This window comes from Athene noctua, chromosome 3, assembly GCF_965140245.1.
Source record: "Athene noctua chromosome 3, bAthNoc1.hap1.1, whole genome shotgun sequence".
In the NCBI taxonomy this organism is placed as follows: Eukaryota; Metazoa; Chordata; class Aves; order Strigiformes; family Strigidae; genus Athene; species Athene noctua.
In genome coordinates, this window is record NC_134039.1 from 17907705 (window position 1) to 17927696 (window position 19992).

A 19992-nucleotide genomic window follows, 5' to 3' on the forward strand; every position below is an offset into this window, starting at 1 on the left:
ACCAAAGTCCTCTCATTTCCTGAATTTTTTTTTTTGTTGTTGTTGTTATTGTAAAATAGCTAACTGGGTAAAGAGGAGCAGCTCTAAAAGTGGCTCCAGTGAGAGAGAAAACTACAGTGGGAGCAGAGCTCCTATAAGACATCAGTGAACCCACACAAAGTCACTGGTAACCTGCATCTTCGTGCTTCTACTGCATGTAAAGCCTCTTATTTCTGTCTTGCTTTCTATGTTTTATACCCAGTTCTGCTGTGTTTCCTTTCTCAAGTTGCCATTCTTTCACTTCCCAAGTTCCTTTGGTGTGGCCCTTTGTAGCTGGCCTGCACTAGCAGCAGTAACTACTTTGATCCTCTTGCTGGGCAGTTCCTTTGTCCTAGCTGTTTAAGTGGATATCTATAGCATCAGATCTGTTCATCTCAGCAGTCTCCCCTGCAATCCAGAAGCATGCGTCCCACAGGTAATTCTATCTTACCAAATTCAGTTCTTATCCTAGTAACTTAAGTGTCTATTCTCTCCTAATTCTTCTGAGTAAAAGAAAACCATTCACAGAGGAACTTGTCTACCTTCTCATTATATCTGGGTTCCTAGTTGTGCAATGCAGCAATGTGCAGCTGTTAAGTGCATGATGCCTTTTGTTTATCACTTCTTAATAATTTTGCTCAGAAATCCACAGGAAAGGTATTTTCTGATCTTTTCCCTCTGGTCAGCTGTTGTTTTCAGTGCCTCCACACCTGTGCAATAAGGTGGTTTCTGGAAATTTGTTTTTCTCAAGTGTATAAGTACCTTATTCTCTTTGTCTGTTATTAATAGTGACTGAAGCTTTAGTCTCTTTTTGAATGTACTTTCTTCCTCGTTGCAGATCTCATTGAGTGGCTTCAGCTATATCTCACCTACTACATGTATGGGTAACATCATGGCACACTGCCCAACTCCTAGGCTATCTTGGCTTTGTGTTAAGGCAACATTTGGGCCATGTACACACAGACTGGCTCCCTGGAGCTCCCTCCAAAGTGCTTCCTTACTCCTGCCAGCACTTTCCCTCCCTGTTCCATGAGAAGGAAAACTAATACTGGGGAAGGAAGACAAGCACTTTTGTAGGGGAGCATCATCCTTGACCTCTTGTAGACTGCCAACCTCTCAGTCAGACACAGAAAAAAATAGGAGTGCCTGCTACTCTTCTGCCCCTTCCATACAGGCACACAAAGTAAGAGAAAGGAGCTACAAAAAAGGCTAAATTAACTGTCTGATACTCACTATTTCATCCCGGTCTTCCCATTCCACTTCAGAGAGATCTACGCTATTGTAGTTCGGCTTAGGCTTCAGTTTCTTTCCTTCTTTATACTGACATTTGTTAAGAAAAAGAAAAGAAAAATACCCAAATAAGCAGCTAGATAACTTCCTAAACTAACCCTTTAATAATTGTTATTTGAAAAACAGACGTGTCTCATTTATTCTCTGACTAGGAAGGCAGCTTTTGGATGCAAGTGCCTTCTTGGTCCCATGCAATGTATGTATTGATGTGGACAGTGTGGGACTAGGAGAGTTCAAGTGGTAGAGGTTGATCCAGGAGCAAGGGATGGGCAGGAACACAGGTAAAATTGCAGGGTAAAGGCTATGACCTCCTTTGTGAAAGTATTCTAAATAGATCAGTACAATACACTTGCCCCTAGGAAATCAGTTTTTTCCCACAGCTAAGAATGTAATCCATTAACACTATAATACCAGCAGCAGATCTTTTCTGTTGGGAATTAGGCTTTGTCAGTACTGATAGAAACGTAGGTTTTTCACCTAGGGCTATCTGATGCAAAAGAGCTATTTCCCTGTAATCTTCCAGGCTAAGGAAAAGGTCTGAAGCCAACTAAGAGAGGCCAATTTCAGGTGGAGGATAAAGCAGTGCCCTTGACCCATCTTGGAGACACGATGTGTCCCTTCTCTTCACATATGGAAGCAGAATTAGCTGTGCCTGCGGTCTGCCTGTGCAAAACTACCTTTTTGAAGACAGCTTCTGTGAAGCCCTGTGGTGGCACTTTCTCTTGCTAGTAACCACACTAACACTTACAGATGTGTGCAGGTGGATTTGTGCCATCAGGTATGTGTATTAAATGTAAAATCATTGCATGCCTGGGTATCTGAGTAACGAGGCCGGCTGTGTGTTTGCAGACAGATGTGCAATCTGGAGCTCCAGGAGGCACCATGAGGGAGAAACATTGTGCTTGTGTCCACTCCCTCAAGTCCCAGAAGGTCTTTGCAGCCTACTGGTCTCTAAATTGTCTTTTATTTATCATGTTACCAAGATTTGTGGTACTGAACCCCGCTAGCCTCAGATTGCCAAAATATCCAACACTACAGCTGCTGGGTAGCTATTACTGGGGTGTTACTCATGCTGAATCTTCTCGTAGGAGATCTGCCCAAGCAAGGGGAAGTGTTTCCTCAGCCTGGCAGTGAAACCTTGCATGGATGCAGATACACATGCACCCACAGTACATCAAGTGCACACAAATACAGCCCTCATACATTCTTATGGAAAACAGACAGGCAGGGTGCCTTACACTTCATACACGTGTGTGCATATACACGTTATGTGGAATTGATTTCTCTGGCCCTCATGCTCCTGGGTACCTATATACCAGAGTCTATTAGACTTCACAGCTCAATAGAATATGAGAAATCAGGAGCATCCCTGAAAGCCACTGATTCCAAGTAAGGAAAGGTTCTCAAATTCACAGCTATACATACCAAAGGACGGAGGTCTGGGTGTGAAAGGATGTAGCCATTGTTGGTGTTCAGAAAGGCATATCCATGGACACCCAGCTGAAGAAAGAGGGGTTAGAATAGTTAGTACTTTAGCTAGAAACACTGCTGTTTAATGGATGCCACTGGTAACTCGGCACTACCAATATTCAGAAGTATTTTCCTTTTAAAGGTATTGACCAGCAGAAAATAGGGTGCATCCCAAACCATTTACCTCCTGATCTCTGGCCACTTCATCTGAGCAGGCTGACGATGCTTGGATGCACAAAAGGATGGGCAGGTACTTGATCTGTGTACATTTTCATAAAAAGATGCCCTCCTAGAGTCTGATTGTCCTTGTGGACAATTACTACCCAGAGGCAAAATAAGCTCTCCACAGCAGGGCCAGCAGTGCTGCACATAAAATGGGCATCGATAGGGAATGTCATAAATAGTACAGAAATAGTGGTAACAGGTCTGTATACCCATCACTACATATGCACAACAGTGAATGAACAAGTGAGTATGAATCTCACAGATGGCTTCCCTGGAAATCCAGTTGGCCTTCAGAGGATCTCTGCATTATGTTTCAGTGCTGGCAAGACCAGACCTAGCCTAGGCCAATTGTACAAGCCCGTATTCTTAAAATGCTTTTTAAGGAATAGCATAATCTAACAAGAGCAGACACTAGCTGACCTGATCTGCAAGAGATTTCCAAGAGAGCAATTACTCAGATCAAGGCCATATATAACAGAAATTCCAGCTAAACCCTGAGCTGCTAAAAACCTGCTGATAGCCTGTGCTTGCCAAAACAAGAGCTGTCTCAAGGAAAACAAGAATGGCTAAGGTTTCTATCTTCAAAAAAATATTGCAACTTAATATTCCTATAGAGACAATCCTGAAGGAATAACAGTAGGGAGGTGGGGAGGTAAGTAATTTACAATCTGTCTGTGCCTTTTTGGATGGAATTAATTCTGTATTTCACACATCCCAGATCAAAACTTTGGACTCTCTCTATGCAAAACAGTTTTTTGCAAAGCCCACTGAGCTGAGCTCAGCATGGCAAGACGAAACCAAAACATTTGTTCAGGACTACAGCAAGCTTCCTTGTTAGCCTATTAAAGCTGAAATTTCCCAGCCCAGTAAGTGCAATCATAAATGTGCGAGGTCTCAAGGTCTGTAACTCTGGAAGTTTGTAACCCATATGCCAGGGGATTCAAGTTGATGATCCTAGGTTAAGAAACTGGTCTAGAGTTGGAAGAGCTTCTGGGAAGTGGTGACCTGCTTCTGATATAAAGAAATCCTTCAAATAATTTTCCCTCCTTCCCTTGCACTTCTTGGAGGAAAGAACAGTGTCCCTTCTTGGCTCAGAAGAAAGATTATTGTGACGAATGGCCTTCGAGTGATGTGGAGGGGGGAAGATGAAATGGTATTAGTCTTACAGAGAAAATGAAAGTGTATAAAAATTAAAACTCCTATACAAGGTTCCCCCAGACCCAAACCAGCTAGCTTTTGCATGCTGAGTGCATGCACCCCAATACTCATAGTTCCTGGGTTGCCCAAAGGATCAGTTTCTACAGCTGCATGTGAATGGTCTGCCCTGCATCCATGTCTGGAAACGCCACACAAATTCATAGCTTCTGACAATTCTTTCAGTCCTGTGAGTCTTCAGCAATCAGATTTTGGACAACTGCCTAACCGGTAGTAGTCATCTGACAGTTGTTTAAGAGAAACAGAAGACTTGAAATGATGGCTCAAATTGCCTGATTTCATGGTGATCCTCAGATGTGCTTGCTGTCTCCTGGTATGCAGACTGATTGAAGAAAAGGTCACTGCACAGAATTTACAGCAGAAACCAAACTAAACAGCACACCTCTGGGGGAGTTTCCTATGGATGAATATTTTTTTAAAATTATATTGAACATAGAGCTAATGGAAAGTTGCACTAAATTCTGGTGAGCAAATAGCCTATCTAAGTACAGCACAAGCTAGTGAGAGCCAACTTCTTGTACACTGTCCTGCCAAGACATCTTCATGCTGCTCTGGAGAAAGGATCCTCCAGGCACGACAGAAAAGTTGGCTCTCCATAGTCCATTCAGTCTTCGGTTTTTCTGCTAAGAACATTGACAGTGAAACTATGGGGTTCTTTTACAAGCTGGCATGGCAGCTTTTGTCCACTAGGAACTGAATGTAAAACTTTCGTTCTTCTGAGATAGGCTGTGAGATCTGTATCATCTCTGATGGGTCTAGGTTGGTGACCATCAAGATGCAAAGGCTCCGTGACCTGTTGCCAGTCTACAGGATCATCCACTCCTTGTGTTTCTGAAGCAGTCTAAGAGCTTCTAGTGGTGAATGATTTCTCATGTGCTATATAGAAAACCACACATCACGACATCCAGCATCTCTTGCTTTATGCTCATAGCTCTTTCTACAGGCAGAGGAATCATTTTTCAGTAAGGCCCATGGAAAAATAATTAGCGACTTTGCTGTGCAGATTAACAAATTGGATTACCTCAGTCTTACCTTATATCGTGGAGCAAGTTTTAACAACTCCCTCAGTGGTACATCGGAGCCCACCACACCCAGGAGAATGCCATGAGATCGCTTAGAAACAAAGGAGAATCCATTTTCAGAAGCAAAACTTTGGTAGCTTTCTACTGAATACACATTATTGCCTTCCTACTAGTCTCTCACACGTTCTCTCTAGGCTTGTATGAATATATTAATTCAAAACCAACTAACATACCTCAAAAAGTCTCAAGGAGTTGCTCCAGTGTTCATGGAGAGGCACATTTCTACCCAATACTAGTCAGCATTTCTATGGTTCAGAAGTAACATAAAATCATGACAAATTTTGAGGGCAAACCCCTGCATTCAGTATATGTAAATAATAGTAAGGGCAAGGCAGTCATGCAAAACAGCAACTAAACCAAATGTCAAATACAAAATTGTTAACCTAGGAAAAAGGAATGCATGAAACCCTCATGAAATGGGGAGCTGGTTGTTGAACAGGCATCTGGGGAGCTTGATGGAAAAATGACACACAGGCTCCCACTGCAGTGCTGTGCTAATATGGATAAAGGCCAGACTCAGATGGAGAAAGCAGACAGTGTTTGTAGGACTTGGATGAAGAGTTTATCCCTTGTACAGCAATGGTAAGGTAACATCCACTATTTTAAAAGGATGCTGAGAAACTAGAAATCATAAGAAAAAGTGTCTAAAGGGTTTCAAAACACAAAGGAAATGCCCTTATGAGACACCTAAATTATTCAACCTTTTCATCTTATCAAAAGATAGGCAGGTTTGACTTTATTGCAGCATAGAAGATGCTTCCCAAGAGAAGATACCAAAACGTACAGGCTTTCTAATCTAGCAGAGAAATCCATTATGACAGGAAAGTGAGGTCAGACAAATTGAAAGTGGAATTTAGACACCAGTTTTTAACAGAGAGAGAGAAACTGCAATGGAGAGCTCAGAGCTGGGTGCTTTTCTTCAACGACACTTTTGCCAAACACAGGTTATTGGGCTCACGAAGGACCACCTATATGAAATGTAAAGGTCTGCAATAAAATGCACAGACTAGACAAGGTAATAATCTCTTCCGCCCTGAAGCTTTATGGGCCTGCAAATTAGGCTAGGTTTGAAAATGGAAGGGATAAAACAGGAAGAAGTGTCATATTTAAGGGGTATTTTGAAGAAATAAGCATTTAGAGGAAATGACAGACTATCATTTTGTCAGATAAATTATCAGCTGCATGTCCTGCCAGAGGTCTACAGCAGTCCCTAATGGCCAGCTCTTCTTTCAGAGACCCATTTGCTTTAAAAACCCGCAAAGGTCTGCTCATGCTTTCACCTCTGCTGGCTGGAAGGAGAGTGAAGCCCACATTACACTCACCGTCTCGTTCTTTTTGCTGAAGACTGGCATAGCCACTGTTGTCATGAGCAACAGACTTTGAGCCTGAGATGCAAAGAGCTGCCACAGAACAATGAGCCATGTGTTAGCACATACAATACTGCAGATAACCCGAATGAAAAGCATTGGAATTCCCAAAGACCCCAGATGTTGATTACAATTAGCTACCTCCTTGCTTCCCACACCCCTCTTTAAAACAGATGGCAGCACTTTTCAATACTCTGTATCCGAGAAGATCGTGGGATGGATGTTTGGATGGGATGAAAGCCAGGGAAATGTGTTGAAGCAGGAGAAATTAAAGAGCTGTTTTAATGAAGAGACAGGAACATGTAGAAGTGGTGGCACAATTTATACCCAATACACATTGGGAGTGTAGACATGAGCACTTATGCAAGAAGTATAAAAACCACCAACACAAGGAGTACAGAATAGAGAAAAGCAACACAAATATGAAAAAATCACAAACAAGATATCATTTATATCGCAAACACATGAATATCACAAAAGAGAAACACCACAGGCAAATATTTAAAAGGCACAAATACACACAGACCCTGCTTATGTATACTTGTTACTCAAGCATCTAAGCTTAGGAAAAACAGAGACAAAAATCATGATCCAAACAGATACAACATGGTGAGCTGTCTTTATGTGGGATCCAGGACATGCACGTGTAATGGAGTAACAGTTACTCCTAGTACTGCAGAAGACAGATGCTCTAAAAACACATACAAAAGGCGATAAAACAGGCGAGACACATGCAAAGGAGTCTCCCAAACATGCCTAAGTATTGAAAGGACCTAATCCCTCAATGCCAGTAGCATTCCCCTTCCATCTCTCATTTGGTCAAGTAAGTAGCAAGGCAAGAAATGACCTCCTCTCTCTATTACTGTACACACTAGGAGCCATAAAGGAGACAGTCAATAATCTATGCAGTTATTTGATGGAGATTTGAGCCTACTACCTTGAATTACTGGTCGGGATGAATCCATGTGGAAATTTCGCATGCACAGCAACACTCACACCAACACACAGCAAATAAACTTCTCTAGCACTTATCGGACATATGGAAAAAGAAATCTGGTCAACTAAGCTACAGCACAACACAGACACCCCTACCTACTCTGAACCAACAGCACAGCACAGCTCTCCGGTACATCCAGCATTTCCTCTCCTCTTCTTGCTAGTGTAAGAGGGCACCTTCGATGCTGCAGCCCCCACACTCCCCTAGATGTACAGGCCAGCTGTGGCTGTGAGCACTGGCACTGACACACCAACTAGCACAAGGGAAACAGCACGCTCACAAAACACAGGGGCACAGTTACCTCCTCAGACTGTGGCAGCTAGTGAGAGGCATGGATGAACAGATGAATGAATACATGAATGGAGGAAGGAAGCAAAGGTGGAAGAGGTTGGGATGGAGGAAGAGAATGGCAAGCTAAGCCAAGAGACAAAAAAGAGATACAGCAAAACAAGTGCAACAAACGAATCCCTTTGGCTGCCTTGGGAAGCGTGACACCGTGCATCTGTGTCAGAGGTGTCATGCCTGATAATAGAATAAACGTGCTGGGTAGTGAGTAGCATTTCTGGAGGTTTTGCTTAATGCACTTAGGTACCATGTCCCCAGCTCTCATTTAGGACACCTCCTGCAGCAAAAGACATCCCCATGTCACCCTCACAGAGCTAGCGTGCCATGGCTGCAGCCTCAATGGTCAGCCACAGCACAGAGGTGGGGGACAGTTCCTTACTACAAGACTCTCCTGAGCATAACATCTATGCACCGTGATGGTGCAAGACTGGCTGCCTTGGAGGTATTTCCTGGGGTTTGTGTGGTCTTGACTCTGAGCACAATATTGAGCACTGCCACACGTGACCTGAACTTCCATGTTTCCTGCTACAAAGCTAAGCTCAGTACCCCTAGTTTTACTCCAACCCAGAGAGTTCAGGTTTCTCACCATGGATCTTAAACTCAAAAATTGTGGGTTCTCCCCAGGGCTGTGGCAGACACCCTAAAACTGCTGCTGGCCAGATCCGAGTCAATAACTTCAGTCCCACAGTGGGACTGTATAGAGGAACAATCTCAATGTTTCTAGATGTTCCCTCTCAGACAGTATAAACAGTTCTGAGACCTCAGGTTTGTTTCTGGAAGAGTGAAATCTGACTTCTGTTTAGCTCTAACTATCTCAGTTGTGCAGATGCTTCTCTGGGGTGAAGAGTCCAGGGTAGGAAAAAAACTTTATTTCCCTGAAAGCACAGAGACCCCCAAGAGAAGTGTAACTTTTTCTTTTGGCAGTGTATGAAGGGATGGAGACAGAGATTGAGGAATGTCTTCTATTTGGGGAAGTGCAGGAGAAGGTTCCTTCAGTGTTCTAGTCCTTTGTCCTTGCCTTCACTCCTTGGAATCTCAAAGCTGACTTGGCAACACAACACTGTCATAGCATCTGCTCGTGGTAGTCTTGCTAGCTCTAGGAATGAAAGAGCGAGCCTGTTTCCCAAACTGAGATCTGTAACTATGAGTGGCAAGCAGGATGCAGTTAGCTACTGGGCTGGAAGAAATAAATCTCTGTGACCTGTATCCTAAGCTGTAAATAGTCTTTCCTGTGAATAATCCTTTAGAAGGTAACCTGCTTTCACAGAAGCATTACTTAAGTCATGCTGTGCCGGTGTGATTAGTCCTGGGCTCCTGGGTCACTGCAGATTCAGACCTGAGTCTGCGTACACATCTCAACTCCAGGAGTAAGCAGAAAATAAATATTGTCTGTTTCAGCAGAACCAGAAAGCTGTAATTTCTATCAATCAACCAACTCCTGGTTTTACATAAGTAAGGACCTTACATAATAAGGACATTATTTAGATTCTGATACACATATGATATTTAGATGGGAAGCTGGAACAAATTATATACCTAACTTACTAACTGGGTGTCTAGCACCTTTGCCAGTTTGGCCCACAGGCCCTACTGTTTACTGACTAAAGACTTGTGCTGTAAGTCCTTACCGCACTGTCCATGTAGGCTTCAGTCCAAATAATGTCATGGTCATGGTTGATGACCATGGGACGGCTGAGCACATGCAGGTACTCCATCACGTTCTCCTGGACATCCGCCAGCGTGGATATCTGAGTGTAGTAGCCTTCATGGAGAAACAGAGGTGTGAGTCGCTCTGCTAACAAGTCTTCATATTTTTAAATAAGTGTCCATGTGAAGATACAAAACTAGATGTCAAAGACTGTATCTACCCAGATGGTTTATCTGCTCTTTAAAAAAAGTGTCTTGTCATGCTTTGTACCCACAAGCTTCTGCAGACACATGTTTCTGTGGAAATCTGGAGTTTCAAAGCACTGACTCTGTTCTTCTCAAAATACTAGACCAACACTCAAGACCAGAGTCTTAATATAACCAGAATCATGCCAAGCAGATGTAAAAGGTTGTTTTGGGTCTTAGGCAAAACTGTCCACTAATCAAGGCTGCTTTTAGTCCTGAAGGCCCAACATATACAAAAAAAAGTATTCCACCCTGCCAAATTTTATATTAAACCTAAACTGCCAATTGTCTTCCAGAATTTTTCTAGCATTCTACTCTTCAGTCTGCCAAGCTTTACACCTAAGGATGGTGACTACTTCCATCTACCCACTGGAAGAAAATGCAAGTTACCTACTTCCAGAGCTTCGTCCCTGTGATGGACCCGTAACAGTCTAACACTACAACAAGGTCTACAGGGGAAGAAGGTTTTCAAGTTATCAAAAGGTTCTCTAAACCAGCTGCTTAACTGGTTAGAAATGCTAATGCAGCGTAATGTCATGAGAACTCTTGTCCTGCTTCTCACCACATGGAACCAATTAGTTCTACTTGGTATAGGATAGAGTATGTCAGAGAGATGGAAAACTTTTGTTATCACTAAGAAAACTATGCCCTGTGAAAGGGCACATGATCTTTGCGGTGTGGAAACAGATTTAGTATGCTTGAAAACAAGGACTACAAGAGCAATACAAAGTGTTGAATCAGAAGAACCAAAAATCAGTGAGCCTTCTGCAGAGCTCAAGTCTGGTACATGAGAATTCAAGTGAAAAGAGCATATTTTTGCTCTCTGGTTATTTGGGAGAATCCATTCCCACATTTTATGGTGAACTAACAGCACCATGAATTCCCTGTCAATAATCTTATGGCTGTCTGAAATGCAGCCTGAATGCAATCTGAAATCCAGGTTTTTATTTTCTCTAACAAAAACTAAAGATGTTACATGTGATTCATAGTGCTAATAGATGAATGTCTGAGCCTTGAACACCCCCAGCTCACAGACATTCTGCAGGCCAGCAACTCTTGTCTGTCAATTATTTTTAGTAGAAAATATACCGACGCATTCCATAGTCTGCTGGAGCCACTGCTCAGACAAGAAAAGAGTTGATATACCCAGTTAGTCAGCCCCCAGCTTGAGCCATCCCTTCCTTTTCCTGTTCAAGCACGATACTGATGTAGCAAGCACAGCTGTCTTCAGGCACGCTGAGGCCAGGTCATGCCCAAACAGGGAAGATTTCCCCTCGGCATTCCCTTACCCTTGCAGACTCTGATAGGACTTAACTGGAATTTTTAACTGGCCCCCAAATGCATAGAGGTGACTCACCTATCCTGAATGAATTTTCCCGTTCATACCATTTCATGCCAGCTAGAGAGAATATTCATACCAGCTAGAGGTTTTGGGGCGGGATTAACAAGCTATTCTGGTACCTTAGTGAAACCACTGGCACACAAAGAATTTGGCAAGGATATAGGGGTTAACCTGCAGACCTTGTGAAAAATGCTGTAAAATCTTTAAAGAAGAGATGTTTGGTTTACACCTCAGCCAAAAAATGTCAGGCTTTCTGGCAGAGTTTTAGATTGTCAAAAGCCAGCAACTAGGACACAATAAGCACAGGGATTTAGGTGAACAACAGCCAGCATAAATCTCAGTCATAGTGTCCCTTGGCACTGTGACAGGAAAATGTGGTGGCTCAGCACGGAGGACTTGTGTTAGACACAGGCACATTTCATGTGGACAAGTAGGGTCTGTTTTTTCCTTAGTCTGTCTTTCAGCCAAGGGCTCCCAGGCCCCAGCTGTAGTGGGTAAGCCTTAGAGGGGTCCAGGGACCTGTAGCTGCAGTCCACATATGACATGCATGATGGGGGTTGATGAAACATTCCCATACATCACCTTTGTTGTTGCAAGCGATCCATTTCACATTGGGGGCAAAAGTGACCTCCCGTCCAATGAGGTAAGTGAAAACCCGGACCTGGGAACAAGAACGGAAAGATAGATGAATTAGGCTGTAATGTTCTGCCAAATTCAAATGGACAAGGTTTGACATCCTGTTATAAACTGGTGTGAATGCCTGTTTGTGGTGCATATCAGTAGCTCTGCCTTCACACAGAGACAGGAGCCTCTCACTCCATTTATTTTGCATTTTGTGGGCTGGAACTTAATTTCCAGTTATAATAAGCCCTGAAAGCCAAGTAGCACTTGGGATCATATGAATAACAAGGCAGAAGTGCAAATTCTGTTTGATTTTATGATACCAGCTCTGCTAGGCACTGAGCAACCACACGCAGAGAGGTTTATAGCTCACAGGAATCCTTTACCCAGGGGAACAGCTGGTTGCATGAATCGTTTAGAGAAAGCTTCACCATTTCTCTTGTGTTTGACCAACAACAAAAGAGCCAATCCTGAAATAAGCCCCATGCTTTGGTCTCTCAGTAGGCTGCTTCTCTCCCTTTGTGGATTGCTGCTAGCTGGGCTGAGGTAAATAAATAAATTGGGAGGGTTTAGGATGAGCCATGGTCTATTCCACTTTCACAGTCTGCTCTGCTAGCGCAAGCCTGTAATCACGGACCTCAAAGATAATAGGGCTGGAAGGCAGCTAGAGAGGTTGTCTGGGCCACAGCCTGCCCACCATAAGAACTGGTAAACCTTTCCCAAACAGGACCAATTATAAACAGGTCTGGATAGAATTAAAATTATTTGTAAAAGGTGTTTTGATTTGTTTGTTTGTTTGTTTTTTTTAATTTTAAAATACTCAGGTCAGCAGTCTTTATCACCTTCTCAGGAGAATGTTTTGATTGCCCATACCTTTAGAAAACAAAGTGCATGAAAAAAATATCTTCATTGACCTACAGATATTTGTGATCCTACCACCTATAAAATCACCACAACAGGCTACTGCCTGACTGCTTTGTTTTGTGTTTACAGCCAGATGCACACGGGTATTAGAGTATGTGAATGCTCAGCTCTGCCTGATATCCTGGCTCACGCTCTTCTACTCCCACCATAGCAGGATAGCACCTTTCCTCACCCTTTCTATTTATCACTTCCCAGACAAACCTTCCGATCTGGCCAGTTGTATTTTTCAAACACAGCTTCATAATCCTCTACTGCTCCATCTGTGATCAGCATGATAGCTTGGTTACACAAGCCTCCTTGACCAGCATCTCTGAACTACAAACAGAGAGGAAGAGAATTAGACCATTTCATGTAGTCGCAGCTTATTTATGCATGGTGGGCCAGATCCTGACTTCCTCTTACAGACCTCATGCTGTGCTCAGCAAGAGCTCTGCTTAAATAAGGACTGTGTTTGTAGGCTGCATGTGTGTTTTTTTTTTAATTTATGCAGCCCTTTCTAGCATGTGTAGACACAGGAGACTTTACAGAAGTAAAATAATGAGAAAATAAGTGCTATGGAGGAAGGGTATGATTCCCTGCTGCCTCACTTCTTGCACAATCACATTCATTTATGCAAAAAAGCCATAGACTGACCATAAACACTGCAATTCTGATTTGACAGCAATAACTGTCACTTTTAATGGCAGAAAATATAAGAGGAGGGAGAAACCAGACTCGTTTCAGGGTAAATCCATCAATCTGCCAAAAAATAGTAGAAAAAGGCGGGAGCACATGAAAAAAGGCTACTGACATCAGAGCTGAAATAGGTTATGAATGTGCCAGAAAGGCCATACACTGTAGTGACAGATAACCCATTATCTGTGCAGAAATAATACTTAAGGTAGAGTGGAAGTACACTAGGATACAAGTGTGGATGTACTCCCAAGGACACATAGAGAAGCAGGCATTGAACATGCATGATCTTATGGGCAAACCAGACCCTGCCCATTCAGACAGGAAGACTAGGCTTCAAATGCCACTTATCTAGTGCTTCTGCATGCAGAGCCATTTGCCTCTCACGCCCTCAAGTACACCAGCTCTAGAGAACCAAGTGCCTTATTGTTTAGCCAGTTATCAGGCCTGGCATAAAGGACACAGCCAGCATAAAGATGAACCAATAGCCAAATTGTATTGGATACAAAAGGGTCGGTACATGGGCGAGTGCTGGGAGTACAAACAAGTCAGTCAGATTATACATAACCGACATCAATCCCACTGACCTCAACAACGACACCCCACGACCAACAATGGGTGGAACAAATGGTGAAATGCAGCTTCCCATAGAAGGGACGGGAGACAACCGAGTCAACAAGCCAAATACATAAGACCAAGGAAGCCACACACTGAATCTCTACACAGCCCATGTTTACAAAAGCCAGACCTGACTGGAGCCCAGCTCCAGGGAGGCAGGAGGTCCTTCCCCAACAGGAAACTCTGCAAAGTGCATCAACCTCACAGACAGACACTGCCCCTTCCTGCAAGGGGTCCCAGCTTTTATCCCCAAGTGGGACACCTGGGGCTCCTTTACCCAATGGCTCTCCTTGACAGGCCAGCAGCACCCTGGAGGGAAGCTTAGAGATAAACTCACCCCCCCTTTGTGAAGGGCTGTGGGAATCACCATACATCAACCTTAATTTGGGGCTTGGGGTTGAAACCCCAGCATTTCACTTACGCAGCATCAACACAGGTGTTGAGTTAGCAGTCACCAGAGGAGGTGGCAGAGAACATCAAGACAAAAATGAGCAGCTACTTTGTTGCAGCTCCTAGCTCAGGGTCAGTATGCACTTCTTGCACAAGCATATTGTGGCTTGTATGCTCTGAGCAAGGAGAAGTCTAATCAACAAAGGAGGATACAGAAAATGATGCAGAATAAAAAAAATATGGAAAGAGGAAGATATAGCAACTCTGAGCAAGAGAGTAATGAGAGGCAACAGCATGAGATGGAGAGCATACAGGAGACTGAAGGACGACTAAGGTTATATCAAACACAGCAGCAAATTTAAACTGGAAAGGATAGTTATATCTTATGAGAAAAAAGGTATCCAAGTGGCAAGACTAATTGCATAAAAAGAAAGCAAGCACTGGATTGGGACAGTGAGAGCACAGCGTGTGAACTGGGACTTTTTAGATGGTTTAGGGTTCAATTCACAAGTCCCTTCTGTTTTGGTAATGCTATGTTAGGACAGAAGGCAAATATCTTTACCGACACAGATGATACTGTGGTTCCACTGCAGATTATCATCATGACCATTGATGCCTGGAAGCCAACTGCAAGTCCAGATTTCCCCAGTCATTTCACCAGTCCTACAATTACCTCTGTGATTGCCCCTTATGAAATTACCAGGTTCCATCCTAATATCACCATAATGTCTCCTTCCACCAGCATTGATGTTATCAGTCCTGCCTCCTTCAACATCACTATTAATATCACTGAAGTACCCGTTACTCTACTGCAGTAAGCATGGATTCAACAGCTTCTGAATGACCACATGTACGAACCCATCTCTCCCTGTTTCATGATAATCCCATTACTTGTATCACTGACCAGAACCTGTACAGATGAGAGAGAAGGGTAATGTAACAGGGTCATTTGTAACTAGCTGTTCTAAGGAAAGGCATCCATGTGAATTATTGAATCAGGATGAAGTTTCTGGGTGTGTTCCTCTTTCATATCACCAGAGCAGCACATTCAGAGGGGGGACAGACTGTAACTCTGCTGCTGTGGTCATGCCAACCCAGCAGTGGGGATCTCCCATGTCCTTCTCTATAGAGTCCCCAAGGTCTGACATTTCCAGTGGTCCAGAAAGCTTCTACACCTCGTACCATGGAAAAAACCCCATCAGCACCAGCTACAGGGTAATTGGAGCGCCAGGAGGGGTCAGAGCACATGTGCTCCTTGCTCAGCAAGAAGACTCAGGGCAAAGGCTGAGGGTGCACAACAGGAACAAGCATAGGATGCTTTTCAGTGCAAATGAAAGGGGAAAAGCAATTGACAGCCACATGGGATTCTGCTGCAGACCATCAGGTAGGAAAAAGACAAGGAGTCTCAAGGGAGCTATTCCTAGGAGAGAGATCAGCTGTGTGCAGATTAGGAGACGAGAACAGCTAGTGTGAGCATCCATTAGGGAGGCATAGGGTTACGATGGTGCGGGAGATGCTATCAGAATGAGGTTCAGATCACGATGCATGAACCTTGTAGTTATGAAAGCAGCTTATTCTAGACTGTTGCAATCTAAAACATGTTTTGTTTACACAATTATTGAATTAACACTTAGTTAAGGTCACCCACCATTTCATCAAACTACTTAAGACATCTCTTCATATATCTTACTTCAGACCTCATAATACTGAGATACTGAGAAATTAGATGCTGTATCAGAACCAGCAATCTCCTAATTACAGGAGTAGATGATATTTTCAACAGAGAAAATGAGATCATCAGTGTCATAGAAATAGAGATTAAAAAGACAGATTTAGAAAACAAATGAACAAGAGGTAATCCCTGAATTTTAGGTCCTTTTGTGGCTGGTTGCAGCTGTAGCAAATGATCTGACAGCATTCACATCAAGCTGTGAGCATAATTCCCTGATCTGACTGAAGTGTCAGGAATGTGAAAGAAAAGGAGATGAGGAACAAGATGTTCACAGAACAGGAATCTGCAGAGATGCGGTCTAGAGCTGTGGTTGATGAATGAGGTATGGAGCAATGTATTCTCCTGTATAACTTTGGTCATATTGCCAGGAGTATCATGCATGATCTAATTAATTCAGTGTCAGAGTCTCTTGTACTCCCTTATTCGCTCATTGCCGTTTATTTTGCAGTTATAGCCCGGCACATAGTTACTAGTGAAGCAATAGGAACATCAGCATAGCTCAGTGATGCGCAGGCACACATGCTGATTGTGTACACATCTGGCCAGATGACTGGGCAGCCCCTCTCTGTCTCTTCTGCCCCATTCTTATGCAGACCTGCCTCCAGAATTACTGACAATTCAAACTTGGTGTAAGGTGTCTCATGGGTAGAAAATGAGCAGTAGAGAAGGAAACAGCCAGTGAATAAGAAACGAGAGATGGCATTAAGCAAAATGGCATAAACTGGTAAACATGAAATCCTGAGCTTTGCCTATCCTGAAAAATATGCTGCAGAATCCAGGTCTGTAAAAATGCAAGCATCATAGAATCAAGAAAATATTTATAAATGTTCAGAGAAGACACAAGAAATGGAGTAAAAAGAGTTATCAGATGATAAAAAAACGGATGGTTAAAAAAAACAGGCAAATGGTCAGACAGAGATTCTTTATAGCCTCCATACTTCATCATCAAAAGAACAATACTGTAATGGCTAGGTGCATACTGAAGTAATAAGAAACAAAAGAATGAATGAAATACAGGCAGGGTCACAAAGTGGTGGGGTTAAACAACAAGTTAATTAAAAGCATTTGAATAATCTGTGCTCAGCAGGAAGGGAAAGAATTGCAGAAGGTGTTGCTGAACTACTTGCCTCATAGGCTAAGACCTGACTGGGACCATATGAGATCCCAAAGGACAAAGAGGGAATCAACAGAAAACATTTGTTACAAGGGAGGAAACTAGGTGGCTAAATTGTCCTTAAATATCTAGCACATTACTAGAAAAATTAGTAACACAGTCCTCTTGTGAGTGTGCAAATAAAATGGTTCTCCACACGGGTAGGGCATAAGAGGCCACAAGCTCCTTTGATTACTCACATCAGCAGACAAGTTCATTCTTTTTATGACACCACTTTGCTCAAGTTACAGAACTTTATGTCTCACTGAAATCCAGTTTGTTACAAGTTTCACCATGTTTTTCTACCTATAGCTGATTTGGAGTGACTTACTCATAATTAACCTAAAAATTTATGTAATTTCTGAGTTCAGCAGCAAATCAAGGCACCATTAAACCAGCTTGGTGTTAAGAGGAGACATTATTCCAAGGTGGCCTCAGAAAGCAGAAATTGGGGTTTCTTTTGCTCCAGGGTCAGAAAATATTAGCTTTCAAATTACTTGCTTACTCTGAGCAGATCTGGAGGAAGAAGGACCTATAAGAGTCACAGATTTTATACTATCTAATCCTAAAAGATTCATATATCACAAATATATGAATATATATGACTCTTAGGATTAGGGAGTGTGTTTGCATATGTATATATGTACACACATATATTTGGCATGTCTATAAAAATATAAATTTACAATTGATGTACATTAGGAAGGATAGTCAGAGACTCAAAGACCGAACAGGAGGCTGAATACTGGCTGGAGAGGAATACTGCAGAGGCAGATCAGCTGGGTAGGAATTAACAACATGACAGTGTCAGAAGAAATGTAGCTGTTGCCTTACATTGTGTTAAGAGGACTTGGTGTGTAAAACAAGGGAGGTAATTATTCTGCTCTGCTTAGCATTTGATAGCTCTCAGCTGCAGCACTTACATACTGTTGGGAGGGTGGTGTTTCAGGGAGGGCAGGCAGCCTGGAAGCAGCCATGAGCAGAGCAGTGGCCAGAACAAAGGGGTATGAATCCTACAGTAAAAGGGTGAGAGAACAAGATGCGCCAAGCTTGTCAAAACAAAAAGAGAAGATAGCAGTTAGCTAAGACTTGATAAAGAAGAAAGGAACTCAAAAGATAGCACCTGAGAATTGTGAAGCACCTTATAAGTGTATGCTTAAGACCATGGTTTTTCTGGGACACATTTTATTGAAACCACTTGGTGTTGTGGATAAATTGAAATAGAGAGTTTAAGTGGTTTATTGAACATGGCAGAGAGGGGCAGGGGAGGCTCTGGCTAACTGTTCTCCTGAAGCTGTTCTGCAAATTGCGTCACAGATTAAAATATACCCTGTCTACCTCAGAAGATAATGAAGGAAAACAAAGACAGGGAGAGATTGTGCTCTTCTTCAGCCCCTCTCTGCTACTCATACCTCATTGAATAGATCTCTACTGGGCTATTAATTCTATGAGCAATTGGACTGAGGAAAATTACCAGGGAAATTTTGCAGTCACTTTCATTACAGATATTATTACTGGTTGTCTGTTGTAATCAGCAGAGCCTGTTTCATCAGTGTGATGTAGCAATTTTAATTTTCATTCTCTTGCGTATGCTCCTGTGAACAACAGGACTGTCTGTGAGAAATGGCTATGACTACAAGCAGAGAATGTGAATTTTGTCTGACAGGAAGAGGGTGGCCATTTTCACCAAAGTTCTCCCTTCTTCTGCCTGCATGACTGCAGCAGCACAGATTTGTTTAAGGGCACACTGATGGAAATCCTCTTCCTCCCTTATCGCTGATACAGATCTAAGAAGCTCTAAGAGAAGATTTCAGAGACTCCTTAAAGCATAAGAGCACTTGGTAGGTGGTACCCTTTTGCCTTAAGCTGTGGTACTTGCAGAGCCTGGGGTTCTCTGACTGGTGACATCAAGGCACTTTCTAGATGAGCTCTTACCAGGGAAACTCCAGTTTGGGAAAGGCTGCTGCAGGACAACAGGCATGTTGCCACACTTGCATGCCTATGTATGTGCAGCCTCTGGCACTACTGCGTGTGCACCAAGACTCAATCTCTGTCTCTTCTGAATGCCACCAGGCAGACAGAAGTCCTGGGATGAAGCTGCAAAGTGACTTGCAGGAGGTTCCACACGCCTCCTGCTGCGTGTGCAGCTGTCCCACAGCCAGCTGGGAACAAAGCTCCCAGCTGATGGCTTCAGTGACCTTGGACCGAGGTCCCATTTTATTAAAGAAGAGGCAATCATGGTCCATGCAACACTGAATGACATACTGTGAGAAAGCTGCAACTGGTGTTACTCGGAAAGGAAAGCTGGGTGGTAGAGATATATAGCCCTGTTTTACACCTTTCTTTGACAACAAAGTTACTGTTTCTGAACTCCTGTTTTATGGACAGCAATGTCCAAGATGCAGAGAAGTGCAACATCAGCAGTCACCGAGACAACAGCCACACTTCCTCATCTGTGGGTACTCAAAGGAAAGATGATCAAATGCCTGAGTCAGTTGCTCTCTCCCCAGATCTGAGGTGATAATGAAAAGCATGAGGGAAGCAGCACCTCACCTTCTGAGTGAATAACACCAGAAGGTTTTATCACCACTGGGTGATGTACTGTCTAAGAGCAATCTCAGAGCTGTTCTGAGCTCAT

The 19992-nt window shown here is 43.0% G+C and overlaps 1 protein-coding gene across 3 annotated transcripts in view; it reads right to left on the minus strand.

The window, feature by feature from the left end:
* Positions 1-19992, minus strand: part of CACNA2D4 (calcium voltage-gated channel auxiliary subunit alpha2delta 4) — a 131634-nt gene that overhangs the window by 86069 nt on the left and 25573 nt on the right. For 2 of the 3 annotated variants that reach the window (XM_074902143.1, XM_074902144.1), the window contains exons 11-17: positions 12991-13104; positions 11827-11905; positions 9638-9771; positions 6623-6700; positions 5251-5331; positions 2734-2808; positions 1252-1338 (exon numbers count right to left, since the gene is read on the minus strand). In XM_074902143.1, coding sequence (XP_074758244.1) covers positions 1252-1338; positions 2734-2808; positions 5251-5331; positions 6623-6700; positions 9638-9771; positions 11827-11905; positions 12991-13104 — 648 coding nt within the window. Of the gene's footprint in view, positions 1-1251; positions 1339-2733; positions 2809-5250; positions 5332-6622; positions 6701-7965; positions 7984-9637; positions 9772-11826; positions 11906-12990; positions 13105-19992 lie in introns of all 3 variants that reach the window. The other variant, XM_074902145.1, reaches the window with a different exon arrangement.